Genomic DNA, 15,537 nt, shown 5'->3' on the forward strand with positions numbered 1-15,537 from the left:
ACAGAGAAAGCTCCCTTTTTTTCGTTTCTCTTTTCGTTTCTCTTCAACTCCAAAGTCAGGTCGATAAAAAGAAACAGCATTACGCAAGTTGCCATAAGCAGAAAGCGAAGGTACTAACAAAATTATAAATTGACGACACGACAGTCTATCTGCGCCATTCACTCGGAAAATGATTTCGTTTTCTGGCAGTTTGTCTTAATTCGATTGATTGTAGCGTTTAACGCGCCGATGCAACGCATGCGATGAGGCGCGCCATAGCTGTTTCATTTTTTTACTTCTTGTTACTTCTGTCTGCAACTTTTTTTGTAGTGATTACTAGCCGGATGTCGAACATGCGCTCTACATTGCTTCATTTATATCCAAACAATCTCATCCAGACCTTTTTGCTAACGTATACGGCAATTTTAGAGCCTTAATTACTGCTAGACTTCCTGCCTAGAGCGCATCCAAAGGCTTCCAATGCTACTACTAAAGAACTCGCGTTACCGACATTAGTTCTTTATCGGATCTTCGTTTAACACCCGGGTCATCATCAGCACACAACCAAAAATCAAGCTGCTGAAATGAGCACACAGCTTCATCGAAATAAAACGTTCATTCATTCACTCATTCGGGATGGCTTCGCCATGCATACATGCCCACCGGTGGGGAACAATTCGCCGGACATTCGTGTCAGAAACAGTAGCGCCAACAGACAAGGCTGATTGAAAAAACTATCCCAGATTTAGTCATTTTTCTTTGGAAATCAGCGCTGTCTTGTCACTATTGAGTAGTTCATAATTAGACAGAAGATCGAAACGAAAACACTCCCTATCCGAAGCACATTGAATAAGTGAATCGTCGGGGATGATGAAGCCGCAGCAGCGTGGTCAAAGACTGAATTCGACCCGCTTGCACCAGGCTTTGTCGCTTTCTTGGTCATCCGAGAACGGGCTTTCACGTCGTTGTTCCCGTCACTGCATGAAGTAAAAAGTAATGGGAGGGTCACATTAGCACATTATATAATTTATAGGATGAGTACCACGCCAAAGCTGCGTAATATGGACACGCTCACTGAAACACGTTTTCTAACTTTTTTTCAAAATCTTAACGCTTACAGAACGCAGTCAACCAACACACGCAGTGCTTAAATTAAGGGGTCGCAAAATACCTCAGTGAAGAATTACTGCTCTATGCCCATCACATAATTTAGAAACTTGCTCAAACGATTCTTCTCTTCTTACCGGCCTTGGCGTTCTTCGAGCGCTGGGATTACGTCTTTGCAGCTGTGTAGCGGCTATTGGCCGGTTTTCTTTCAATTGCAGCAATGAACGCATTCGACAGCCACTTTAAAAGAAAAGCCACAAATGCAAAGCAGAAACAGAAGGCGTAAGACCTTCTCTGACGAACAAATTACGCAGTGCCGCTGTGTGCTCCAGATAACTATAGCTTTCGCAGTGCTTGCAGACGCCACGGAAAGAATTAAAGCATTTATCGAAAGTGTTGCAGAGTCCCCTGAACCGACGCCGCCTGTGTAACAATGCCTATCGCGTCAGCTGATAATTGCGAAACAACCACTTCCCTGTTGCTCTCTCCAGCTCATCCTCGCTTTCTAGCCCTCCCGCGCACTACCGGCCTGAGTACTGTCTTCCGGGAAGCGCCGCTTGAAGAAAACTACACGAAACGATCAACACGGTTTGTACAGACTTCATGAGGTAGCGATCCTACTGCATGGTTTAGGACTCGAAGACGCCTATTTTCTCTGCTTATCCGTGGTGTGGCGCCCGCCAGCGGACATGCACCAGGCGTCCCTACTCCTCCCGTTGGAAAGCGGCTGACGCGACAGGCAATGTCACACAGGCGGCGTTGCTTTAACACAACAGAGTTCAAGTTGGTATCATTTGGTCGCGCGATAAATAATACGTTTGTACAACTTAGCGTACGTGTTGTGCGGGCTACGCATGTGTGAGCATGTGCTGCCATTCTCTAGTACTCGGCTGCAGGCTGAACCACGTACACTGTTTTTCGTCGAGCTCCAACACGATGCGTTCCTCCGCCTTTTCACAGTAGGTTCAAGGCTTAATAAATTTGATTTATTTCGCAGCGAAATATTTATAAGGAACACTCTAACCGCGAAAGCAGCAAAGCTAGTTGCGTGCACCCCATTCGACGTTTGTTCAAGGAAAGAAGCAGCAAATATGTAGAATCCAATAAATCCGAACCCATTGAGTAATCCGTATAAGAGTCGAACCCATTGTGATCTAACAGAATAAGTTCGATTGCTTCTAAAGCGGGCACTATTTATAACGACCTTTCCGCAATTTCTTCAAGGTAATTTAATTATGTACCACTGCAGGGTTTGTGTACACGTTTTATGGCTGTTTTAAGTTCAAGAGGCGGAAGAAGGATGCACTTTATGTATGTTTCTTCTTACGGACATAAAGAGAAACCTTGCTCAGGTGCATAGTAAATATCTTCTGTTATATGCATTTCCGAGCTCCATATACCTCTGCACATGACATGTGCACATGCGGGGAATTTTTCAAAAACAAATTGGCCCCGGGGTTGCTCAATGCAAGGTAGATGGAGAGTGTTTTCTGATTTCGGAAGGAAAGCTGCCCCTAGACGATACCCATGTGCCCACATATGGTACACACATCCGAGGCGGACGATACAAAAATGGATAGGAGCAGATCGCTGAGCCGTAAGAGTGCCGGATGTTTATCCCAATAAACGTTCTCCGAGCGTTTTAAAATTAATTGGGGGCTCACCGTCAAACTTGGTGTGATTTGCAGAACTGAATACTCAGCTGCAATGACGTCTCGCGAGTTTCGAGAACAGCGGTAGGCGAAGACACGTCCCACTGAAATGTATACTTCCCACCCAGTCCTTGTTTTAAAGGGTCCGACTACTTCTTGTTTTAGTTTTGCTTTTTTGACAATGCAATGCATAAATTACTTGCTTGCAGGATGAGCAGCGGTATTGGTGTGCACTGGAATTTACTCTGAACGCTTGTTACTAAAAACACCCCGCAAGAGGACCGAAATATGGGACTATACATTAGCTCAATGGCGAGAGGCTTCAAGAAAGGCGACTTTGCAGTGCTCTTGCAACAGATGGTACCTTGGCTTAAATAATAAAGATAGACGCCAAATAAAAAACGCATTGCGATTTCAATTAATATTAATTTGGCATCCTCAATCTGTCAGTTCCTTCGGGCATGTGCTAGTTTTAGCATTCCCAGAAGCACCGCACCATGCCTAGGAGAGAACACGCTTCACCTGCAGTCCACTTTTCTAGAAAAAACCTTGCTGCCCGTTTTCACTGCTATTCATGCAGTGCTACAGTCAATTGGCTGTTCTTCGTCTAATGTAATTAACTAGTCAGCGGCATAGTCGACTGCACACGACAGCGGTAGGATGTATAGGCTGCGTACTTCCGAATGCTAACTTACCAGTGTGACGTCATATGTAGCTTCATTACCTAAACTGTACAAAAAAGAAGGTCCCACGAAAGCGGGTGTTCCTGATTCAATGCCTTCGTGACGGAAATCAACTGGGATTAACTTGCATCAAAAGCAAAGACTTTTAGCCTTTGCAAGGAGTAATACAATACACCCAACTATACGTTTCGTCCCATTTACGTCCCGCACTCACTTCCTGTAGTACACCGGCTTCCAGAGCTCGCAGCGCTGCTTTTTCATGTCTTGCACGACGCTGTAGTTGTTCGGCTTGAGCATAAGCACCTGGGGATTCTCTGGAGTGTATTCAGGCCACTTCACACCCGGGCGGGGAATCACCGGCTTCCTGTAGTATCAAAATAAACCAGGAAAAACGGAACGTTGGTGAGCGGCGCCTATTTACGGTCCGCAAGCGATAGTATGCTGCTTAGGTAGTTCGTGTTGCTAGTTTTTTTTGTTTTGTTTGTTTGGTAGACAACACAAGGTCGCGTACAGACGTCCCATTAGTGAGGGAAGTTCCAAGGTTAAGAACTCACCTGGGTTTCAGTTTCAGTTTTAGTTTTTTTGTTTCAGTTGAAATGACACCGCGCATAAATAACTCCAGGAGGCCCCATAGTCATAGACTGGGGAGGGATTTCCTACCAATAAGTACAAACGAGAAGTAACGACGAGAACTACGAGAAGTACCAGCTGAAACAAAAGAACTCAGTTAGGAGGATTACGAAGCATTGAAAACCATGATTGCAGCTATAGCTAGGAGCTACAAAAAGCCCAGGGGGCCAGAGCCCTGAAACAGTGCGGACTCGCGGCCTCCTCGACGTCTAAACAGAGCCTCTTACGTTCACTTTATGCTCAATAAATGCTCATTGCTACTACTACGAGTATTGTTATAACAGAATGGTTAAGTAGGGTGAGGGACAGTGGGAAAATTGGGCGAACCACATTTACAAAATAGTTTGAAATAGAAGACAAATCACGGCCGCAAATACCTCTTATAGTCACAATATAACCTTTGAAAAAACGGATTAGCATCAGCAATTTTACAATAACTTTACCAAAATGAGTTTGTGGCCAAGTGTTTGCGAAGAAAATGATATCCCAAGTAAATTCTGGGAGTAATACTGCGCGCATTTAAGTGCTTGCTCTCTGGTTTTCCGGAACGAAAGTGTTTTTTGTTGGTGCATTTTCCTCTGACAGCGAAAAGTTGACCCCCGGAGCAAATGATATGGTTATTTGCATATCGACAGAAGTAAGAAGAGGACACTAACTTTTGTTCAACTTCTCACAAGTCAACTTCAAACTTAGCTCACTTGGATAACCTTGCCTCCTTTCTTTAATTTCTGGTGGGCTTTGCGATTGCTTAGCTTTAGTTTCCGTGCAAAGTAAAATACCTGGTGGTTTCCCCCCTTCCACCCATTACTCAACTTTTGGATCAATGTTCGTCAAAAACGAAGGTACCTTGTGTACCGTTTTCCTGACAAACTCCAAATAAGTAACATCGGTTAATTTCTGAGGCGCTGTGAAGATCAGTGCAGTGTTCTATTAATGCTGCTTTGATCACGGACCGAGCCACACGGTGCCCATCAGAATCGCTAGTGGACGTAGACATTCCACTGAATTTTAGGGGCGAAGCCCCTTAGGCGCTCGGGCTGTCGTCGTCTCTAGTCGTCGTTGTCTCATGTAGTCGTAGTATCATGTAGTCACGGAACTGAAACACCGGTACACTTGTTTTCCAACGCCTCGAGCTAAAACGTAATGCGTACTAACACAACACACTGGGACACTCGTTTGCCAATGCCTCGCGTTGGAACACTTCGTGATTAAAAGACACGCGACTTACAGCAAAGCTGTATACCTTTACTACCCAACGGTTTCATCTCCGTGGACAAGAACGCCAAGGCGCCAAGAAAACACATATACACTGCGTGCTTCGCCACTCCCCAGGTTTTACGTTAGTGGAGATGGCCCGAGATTTTTTTCTATGCATTGCAGAAACCTTGAATAATGTGAAAAAAAAATCTACCATGAGTAGTTTTTTATGATGGTGTAATGGAAAAAAATGTTGCTGCACACTACAACTCACACTTTGGGTAGTTACTTCCCGTATATTTGACAGGGAGCATGTTCCCTGTCACCATGTGAAAAGTACACCATGTGAAAAGTGCGAAAAGACACCATGTGAAAAGTACGAAACCCTAAGAAGGAAAACTGCCGTTTCGATGGCCATGATGATTAAACAGCGAACGCGCAGATGCTAAACTATTACACGAAACACTTTTATTCACTCTTCCTACAGGGTTTCGCTAGAAAATGCTTGAAAGCAACATTTTTCTGATTGACGAAACGCCACTCAGCACTGTCACGCGAGAAGAGTGCAGAATTTCCTGTTTCTTTCGTTTCCAAAAGCATTTTCCCCGACTTCTCTACGGCGACCTGCCACGCATTTCCTGACCTTGATGCCAAGGCTTTCTTCGCACCAAGCAGTTCTTGGCACGAAGGAGCTCCTTCCGAAGCACTGAGGTGTTTCCGCGAAATGCGTGCAAAGGGGGGGGGGGGGGGCGGATACTACATGTAACCACGGGTGGTTCTGAGTATGGCCGTGACATTTTTGGGAGCGGATAAGTGGTTCCGACTAGATCCGACGTTCCACCGAAATGTTTCGCAGCCACGAAGAAGGAACATTAAGTCAGAGGACTACACGTAAGCTTCTCCGACGAGGCAAATATTCTGATCTTTTAATCACCGACGTGGTACAAAAAATTCGCGATGAGGACCCTAACGGTTGGGTCCCCACTGGCCAGTGTCTGATTCATCCAGGGAACTCAGTCCAACGCTTCAATTTGATTGATTTTAGTGTTTAACGCGCCGACGCAACGCAGGCGATGAGGAGCGCCGTAGTGGAGGGCTCCGGATTTATTTTGACCGCCTGGGGTTCTTTGACGTGCGCCAAAATCACCCACACACGGGCGGTTTTGCTTTTCGCCTCCGTCAGAAAAGCGGCCGCCGCGGCCAACGCTTCGAGTTAGTGGTTTAAGCATCGTGTAATGCAATGTTCAGACTACCGACGCAACAGCCATATCGTGAGCTACGGACATAAAAACCCGTATTTCACGCAGTTTGGTTGGCTGAAACGTGCAATGACGTCCTTTAAACATTTCACGACAGCTGCGACAACCGTCTGAACCTGTCCTGATGCTGACCTTGCTTCTGCCCAACTACGACTCAGAAATACAGCGGATCAGGCGTCGTAAAATGTCAGGGTGTTCTGAGTTTATACGCATCTCCAACGAGAAGAATGTGGCTTCGGCGCTAATTCACATGCGGACAGGATTTAAATGTATTCACTACGGGTTGGACGGCCGCACTTGCCGGAGCTATACTCTTCAGCACCCTCACAGTCAAATACATTTTCAAGTGGCTGGCAAAAAATTATGGCCTTTTCATTCTCTATGCACGTGCGCCTTCTTATAAGCCGTAAGTCATGTCTTTCTTGATCCATTCACTTCGCCCTGACCTTTTTTTACAGTTATTTGTATACCGTTCTCTGCGGGCACCTGGAACGGGCACAGACGGGAATAAAGGTAAACATCAAACAGTAAATCTACAATATACGCGGAACGTATTTCCAAGTCGGTTTCTCGGGTTTGAACCTTTTTTCTTATGCATGCAGTGCGCAAAGAAGGTGATGTGCAGCACGCGAGCCTGAACATTCAGCTGGTACGCTGTTTGTTCGTTCACGCTCTGCTGCTCGTCCTTGGGCGCAGCCAGCACGCATGGAGACGTTCTTCTATTTTTCTCTCTTTTGCGTTGTTTATGTTCCAGACGCTTTCTGTGGGCAATTCAAACGCAGCATTTTCCGTCGCCTAGAGAGAGAACACGAAGTTGCACCGTCTTTCGAAAACAAGCCTCCGTGGGAGCCCTTTCAGACACGCGAGTAAGGTATGTACTGACAGGTTACCAGCTACCTACGGAGACAGGGAAAGTGAAGCACAGGTAGGCAGGGCGAAGATTTTAATATTGCGCGCTGTACAGAGAGATGAGGAAGGGGTGAGAAAAAGAAAGATAATTATTTAATAGGCTCGTTACGCCAGACAAGGATAAATATCGTCTTGAACCACAGCGCACGCAATCAAGACAAGGACCAAAATGCAAGGTGGAACGAGTCGTTGACTTGTAACTCATACGAAACATTATAACGAATTTTCTCACCTGTGCACACATGCTCACTCACATTCGTTAAGAAACATGGGGAGGGAGGAGGCACCGAGTATTCAGAGTATCCTGAAGAAAACATTACATCTTTTGTTGGTCGAGCTGCAATCTACGAAGAGGGGAATGCCAGTCGTCGGCGGACACATATTTTTGCTCGGCTTTTTAAAGCTGCCGCGAAGACACTTGGTTCTCGCGACTGGCGCAAATCGGGCACAGACAGGGAGCTTGCTTAGAAGGACACTAAAGGGAGTTGTAATGGTTAGCTATTCATCCTAGCGGAATAGAGTCTAGAGAGTGTTTGTTTTTGCAGCCCATTGACGCACACTTTTTAAGGACAAAATGACATTCTAAAGCGTCGGTATGCGCTCAAACCGTTCCCCGGCGCATTTGATGACGTTTTGTATGCTGACATACAGCCAAGTCCGCCTGATCAAATCTAGCGCACTGCAAGCATGTTTGACATGTACAACCGGCTTTTAAACAAACGAAGAGTCTATAAAAATCCCGTTATGGTTAAACACAGTACTTTTGAAGGGTGGGATAGCAAGAAAACACATTTAAAATCAACGTGGTGTCATTACTGTAGGTGGTGCCGCGGCCGTAAACGGCGCTTGGGGTTTTTCTCTTTTGTCGCTTGTTACAGACCCATTGAGGCTCTCGACTAGCGCTAAATAGTTAAATAATGTATTACAATGTAAATTGCAAAATTCCGCAAGAAATAAGGCCTTTATTATTGCACTTCAATGCCCCTTTAAATGCCCCTTGCACAACTTTTAAATGCTTTATAGGGACCACGAATATAGCATGGAACCTTACTTTATTCGAAAGGTGTGACTCTTCATACCTCACGGAAACGTTGGCTAGCGGGAAGCATTGATTCCGTTACGGAATAATTTGCGTTTAAAATGACAGATTTCCGTTACTCATAAGCGTCCTAACCCCTATTACAACAACATTCGCCCATGACGTACTACGTGGAGACAGCGTCTTGATTACATGCCGATTAAAGCGTGCAGACTGGCGGGAACTGAACGTATAGCGAAATATAGTGGAGCGTTGTGCATCTATGATGGCATTGCCGCGGGTACCGTTATTGCTTCAGGCGATGATCCTTAGGCTGGTGCTAATGTTGTACAACATCCAAAAAACTAAAGCGGCCAACTGAACCCTCGAAAGCGACGAGCCTAACGATTACGTTTACGTTGGACTAGAATAGTACAACTAGAGTCTCACCGAATTCTGAATGTTCGAATGAGGCAAGGGCCGACTCCAGGTACTGATACGCTTTCGATTTTTGCAGCGCACGACCACTGTAATGTGAACGACACTTTGGTGTGGCCACACGCCAGCTCCCACAGAAATGGCGCCGGGTCTCTCGACTTTTGTTTACAACGTCTGCCAACCCGTACCGCCGACGGGAAGGCAACGTCACGTGGTGACATCGTTCAATGAATGCGAGAAACACCTCTGGGCGTGTCATTCATGCCTGTCTTGTTCCTAGTTTTCTCTTACGCGCGCGTTTTGCGTTAAATAAATTGAAGCGAAATCTAAAACTGGCGTAGCGCAGCGACGTCATTGTCGATGCTGCATACCGCCTGGCTATGAAACCAAGTTTAGCCATGACTGGCCCCAGAGGTTTCATACTATTATGTGCTATCGATTACGTCTTGCAACCAGAACGTTCTGGCACATCGCCATGGTGGCCGGAGGCAGCTTCATTCCAGGGTATATGCCGTCGACTTCTAAGGAAGCAAGTGATGTTTTGACGGTCTCTCTAAGCTCCATAAGCATGCAAGGTCAAAGTACGACATCTGTGAAAGAAAACACCTTGCTTAGAACTTCAGCACATTAATTTCTGCCAGATCTGATCACCCGGAGGGTATCTTCTGTATGCACAAGGCATTTATATTTACATTGATTCATTAGTACAATTCTGATCATCAAAGCGCGGCCTATAAGCCAGAACAACCATTATGAGGCGCTGGCAAAAAGAAAACCCCGCGTCGTTGCTTGCTCCGCCGGAAACCATGTGCGTAATTTGAGCTGTGACACGTGTGGCGTGTTTTTCATTTCGTCGTACGGACAAACACTCACAATCATTCGGAAAACGGTATCCCGACGCTCTTCGGCATGTCCAAGCCGCGTCGCTTCAGTCCCTTTCTTCCATAAAGCTTGCTGCCTTATATCCTCCGTACTCGCTTGAGATATCCATGTCGTGTGAAGGCAAGGCGGTATCGCTCTCTCTTGCGCGTGCAATATTTGAATGTCAGAAACCTGTGCCAGGACGCGCATGACCGACAAGGATTGTTCTGCTCGCATTTACGAAGAAAAGTCGGCAAATACTAGTAAGTTTTTAGATGCGACGCTCAGAGCATCTCTTGTCGGCGGCCCTGTCCTTCCTGCGTGCGTCCGTTGTCCGCAGCCACTCTCCCGCTCTCCTCTCCGATAGCGAACACTCTCTCGCGAGGGGCATTGGATTGGATTCGATTGGATTCGATCGGATTGGATTGGATTCGATTGGATTCGATTGGATTGGCTTGGCTTGGCTTGGCTTGGCTTGGCTTGGCTTGGATTTGGATTTGGATTGGATTGGATTGGATTAAAGTGGATTATGTTGGATTGTGTTGCGTCATAGCCGCGGCAGACGCACTGGCGCCGGCGCGTGCCCAGGTGAGAGCGTGTGCGGCCCAGCGCTCTCTCACTCCGCCGGTGGGCGGCGCTGCGCGCGGTGCTGCGCATGTGCAGTACTCTCTCTCTCCGCGGTTTCCTCTCCTTCGGGCGCGCTGCGCATATATAGTGCCTAGAATATAACCGGTGTGCCGCTCTCCGGCGGCCTTTCGGTCGACGGTTGCTCTCCGCTTGCGCTTGAACCCCCTCAGCGTCGCATCATACTAGGGCTCCCGCGAGGGGAGGTAGGCTTAATTTTTTTTTTCAAGTAGCGGTCGTGGTAAAGTCAAGGATAGCTGCGCATCCGCATCCCGGTGACTGTCTGGTAGAAGGTGGGGCTGGATGCATGGTGGCAGCAAGAACAAGGAAGGATTCTGCCTTGAATTGCCATGACGACTAGTTACTTTGCTCTGCTGGTACGCTAGAAAATGCACAACTGGCTAAAATCATCAGTCCGGGATCGCTCGACAGTGCTGGCTGCCCAGCGTCCACGAGCATGGCGAAAAGCTGGAGCTTTCGTCAGCCCCCCCCCCCCCCCCCCCCCAAAAAAAAAAAAAAAAAAAAAATAGACAGTGGAAACACGCGCCTCTGGTTGAGGGATAGCTACACTTCGCATGGCGGTGGCGCGAAGACAAGCATTCATGCTCACATAAACCAACATGAAGGACTATATGCAACGAATCGCGTGGTCACTGCGATTGCAAAGGCGAGTGGTGTTACACGAGGCATCCGGCACACATGAATCAGCAGAAGTCCTGATCGTGCAAGGGTTAGCGATGTAGATGTCGTGGTCACGGAACACATTTGCGGCTGCTCTTGCAACTTCCATGGCCTTTTCCGCTAGGGATGCTTGTGAAGCGAGGCCCATGGAAGACTCGGTCACGGTGGCCATATGAACATGTGCTGTTCATATTGCTGTTGCAGGGGCTCTACAGTGCTACATGCTTCATTATAGCTGCATTTGGCTTTCCATTAATTTTATTTTTTTCCTCCTGAGTTCTTAAATAATTTTTCGTTCCTTTATTCACCCTCTAAAATATTAGCATCTTTTGACTCCGGGTGTTTTGCCATGATAGATTTACACTCAGTCCTTTTCCTGTTAAAATGAAATAACATGCGTGTCTCTATGCCTATGTCAGTGGTGCTGCTATTAAAAATACATTAATGCACCCCTCACAGCGCTAAAATTTAAGCCGAGGTCTGTGGCGTCATGGTAACAAATATTTATGATTATTTACGTTTTTCTCCGGTTACCTGCCAAAAGAACAACCTCGTCTGCGTGTATCATTCCCGTATGCTCGTTGTACTAGGACTTTGCCTTGCCGGTTATGCATTAAAGTCTAACCGACTTTTTCTCCATGTCTTTCCCAACGACGCCATGTAAAGCATAACATCACTAGTAAGAAAGTTGCCTTTGTCGCGAAGCGCTGGCTGTTGACAGAGATGAAACATTCCTCGCGGCCGGGGCGTATACATTTCTGTGGGTGGGGTGATGAGATTGCCGGCATTAAGTAGCCTGCCGGTGAATAATTTCCTCGGCCTCAGGCTATTCTCACCGTTATAAGGCTTGTTTCGCGCATGACGGCAATAGACGCTTTGTGGCTTTACCCAGAGACATCACGGAAGATCTCTGAGGACGGTAGACATGTGTCGCTATTTTTATGTCTCAACCGGTATGCGGCGCGTCTAAAGCACGTGCTGAAGAACGCATGTCCTCGATTAGTAAAGTGCGGGTGCGTTATACAGCAAAAGGAAAGTCTGGAAAAAGCAATGCCAAACATTGAGATGCCGTGCTGGCTAGCAGTTGTTGCTCGCAGATGTAGGAATATATCGTCAAATGATCACCGCTGCCTCTTTTTTCTATAGCAGCGCAAACACTACTGACGGCTCTGTGTTTTGTAGGAGCTCAGGCCGGCATAGCGAACCGCCCGGTGTTGCACAACCCTGCACGAGGTTCCACATTTTTCTGTACCGGTGCCTTGAGACGAAAACAAGTTACGAAGCCATCCAGGTTCAGAGCACACGCGCCTTAAGTGTCAACTGCGAATAGCCTCGTCCACAGGGCTGCTTCGCATTCTGCGTGTTGAGGAAAGAGGACGAGGAAGGACATACGATTATCACCATCATCGGTTAGAGAGGAAGAAGTGGAATAAAGGCGTTCTGAGCGGTGCCATGGCCCGGGGCCCAGTTCCTCAACATCTGGTGCCGAAACCCGGGAGACAACCAACGAGCAGACCTGACCTGATGCGGCGCAGTCTTCGAGGACGCTAGGCTGGGGTCTCCTGGCAGCTGCCCAATTCGGCGAGCCTCGTCATCGAAACCTGTCTGCCGCTCGTGCTCGTGCCTAGGACACCCGATCGGCTGCGTTCGCGCCGTCTGCCATGGAGGAGCTTCGCCGCCACCGTGACACTGTGAGGGAAGCCGTCACAAAGGGCGTAGCTACCATTCAATTGCTACTGCAGGATCCCCTCTCGTCGACCTGCCAGATCCGTTCGCACCTGCACGCTGTCAACAGCAGCTACGAGGAGTTGAAGTCCCTAGATAAGCGCATATATGAGGAGACCATTGATTTGGACGACCTTGAGGCCGATTTATTCAATAGCTACGAGTACGACGAAAAGGTCGTCACGATCCGTACACTGGTGTGCTTCGCCAGACCCTCTGCTGTTCCTTCGCCACTTGCTGCCCGGAGCACCGGAGCGCCCAGCGATTACTCCGCCGTGATCCGGCACGGCAACACCGCGGCGCCCTCCGGTGACAGCGGGATGACCGCGGAGTCTCACAAGATGGCGAACGTTCCCGTGGCGTGTGAGCCGTGCGTTCCTGACCGTCGGAACGTCCTCACAGCTGCCGATGAGTCTGGCCCGCCAGAGAGACCAGCGGAGAGCACGACCGGCTTCACTGAGGCAAAACTGGGTGTACCCAGCCGCCCGCCCAGCGGTGACTGCGCCGTGGTCCAGGATGGCCACGGAACTGACCTCTCCAAGGACCCCATGACCACGATGAGCGGTGATGCGGACCCGTCCAGCGTGATTTTCTCCGACGCTTCGGACATCGCTGCCGCTCGAGGGGGTTCCTTGCTGAGAGAGCACGTGGTCGTTAGGTGCCACAAGCGGGCGCCGTTCCCACTTGTACGACGATGGCCGTGTTGCTCCCGGCGCTGGCTTCTCCGTTGGCATCTCCACTGGCGTCAGCGCTTCCTGGTATCCCCGACTCTGACCGGCGCACCTGCCTTCCGATTTGGGCCGCGCGAACCATCACGTGACCCTGGTTGCGGAGAGCTCGTGACCGGCAACCGGGCCGCTTCAACTGCCGCGCTTGGCGGCCCCATGGGAAGCTCCTGGAAGCCGCACCATCCGCTGCCACGATCATCGTTCCTGAGGCATGGGGGAGCAGTTCGCAATCACGATCTGTGCACACGACGACTGGTCAACCGTAAGCAGCTACCAGCCGTGCCACCCGGCAAAGGCTACGCAAGTGCCTGCCACGGGCACGAGACTGAGCTCGTCAGTCTGAGGCAACAGCCCGAGCAGGGCGAATTCCCTTATGACCCTGGTGGCTACGACGGGCCAAGAGGAGACCAGGCAGGAGGCACCGGACATCGCTCTTGTTGTCTACGGTTGGTGAGCGAGTTCGTGGTTCCGGGCTACTGCGTGGTCACCTTGGCGTTTCTACTGCCGTACGAGTTCCCCTACGATCCTGGCGGCAACGGCGGACCGGAAGGCGACAAGGACGGTGAACGAAACACCTGGAGCCAGCGCGCTGCCAGTCATGACCAGGAGGTGGGAGCGGCTCATGAGCATCACAAAAGAAACGCTTCGAAGGGCTCTTGGTCATAGTCGACTGTCCCCGGAAGAGATCGAGATGGTCCTCTGCGAAGTAGAGGTGGCCGTCAACAGCCGCCCGTTGACGCCGTTAGCAGGAGATGCTGAAGAGCACTCTCCTCTGACGCCGGCTCACTTCCTAATTGGCAGGCGCACAACCTCTGTGCCACAAAGCTGGGACTGCACGAGCTGACTTCCGCCAGCGGAGATCTACAACGTCGAGCACGACATCGACGGGCAATCATGTCGCACCTGTGGCGCCGTTGGCGCCGAGAATACCTGCTTCTCTTGCGCTCTGCACACGAAGCTGCAGCGCCATCCGGACCCGAGGTGCAGATTGGCGACGTTGTGGTCATCCAGAACGACACCTCATCCCCAGTGCTGTGGCAACTAGGCCGAGTGTTGGAAACTTTTCCAGGCCGCGATGGGGTCGTACGGTCGCGTCGTCTGCGCGTCTCATCCGGACAAGAAATCAGACGTCCAGTTCAGCGCCTTTATATTCTTGAGGCTAACCCGCCAATGTCATCAGAATCGGCGGCGGGGGAGGGTGTTGAGGAATGAGGATGATAGCAATAAAGAGGCCGCTGCACGGGAATGGGGGCACGGGCCCAGCTCGCGCCTCCCGCTCGGGCAGTTCTGTGTGACGAGCCCATCGAACGGGCGACCGGCTGTCGGGCTCCTTTCTTACGTCGCGATCCGCGACACTGCGCGCGACGTTGTGCACACGAGCGTGGAACCCGCCTTGATTTCGATTCGAAGCGAAAATAGCAACTTCCTATCACTTGCACAGTGTTGTATTCATATAACACAAAAGCGCACACTACTAAAGCGTCACAAACGAAACCAAAAACAAAATTCCTGAAGTCCTTCCAGCCATAGAGTTTCATACAATAACATTGTATGAAACTCTATGCTTCCAACATCACTTCGGGCTTCTATTACGGCAAACTCTCCCTCCTCCCCCCCCCCCCCCCAAAAAAAAAAGGAAAAAGAAATTCCAGGGAAGGAATCTCACAAGCAGCAACTCAGCGTGGCGCGACTTTCATCGCCCACTGTTCCGCGTTCGCTCAAGGATTTCTCAATACTTTTCCGTGCGGTCTTGAGACACGTGTATTCGGCGTCAGAGGCGCAGCCTCACCAATTCAAGTGGCAGGAGGACGAAATCTGCGGCAGCCATCTGCATCAGTAAGATGTTTTCGTTTTTTTTTTTTTTTTGCGTCGGGGCGGGAAGGTTTTGTTTGTTTCTTACTTGGCTAATCAACAAGGCTGTACTTGTAAAAATCAGCTTCTCTCCCTTTCGATTTGATTTGATGATAACGATATTTTAACGCACGTACGCTACACAGGCAATGAGGCGGGACGTAGTGGTCGGCTCCGGATTAATTTTGACCACCT

The 15,537-nt window shown here is 49.1% G+C and overlaps 1 protein-coding gene across 1 annotated transcript in view; it reads right to left on the bottom strand.

Annotated features, from left to right (window-relative positions):
• Positions 1–580: 580 nt before the first annotated feature.
• Positions 581–15,537, bottom strand: part of LOC144179836 (uncharacterized) — a 38,623-nt gene continuing 23,666 nt past the window's right edge. Inside the window, exons 4-5 of the mRNA XM_077708266.1 lie at positions 3,636–3,785; positions 581–956 (exon numbers count right to left, since the gene is read on the bottom strand). Of these exons, the coding sequence (XP_077564392.1) occupies positions 746–956; positions 3,636–3,785 (361 nt within the window). The 3' untranslated portion in view covers positions 581–745. The remainder of the gene's footprint in view (positions 957–3,635; positions 3,786–15,537) is intronic.

The sequence above is a fragment of the Haemaphysalis longicornis genome, unplaced genomic scaffold (genome assembly GCF_048455015.1).
Source record: "Haemaphysalis longicornis isolate Haplotype H1 unplaced genomic scaffold, Haemaphysalis longicornis Haplotype H1 scaffold_4, whole genome shotgun sequence".
Classification (NCBI taxonomy): Eukaryota; Metazoa; Arthropoda; class Arachnida; order Ixodida; family Ixodidae; genus Haemaphysalis; species Haemaphysalis longicornis.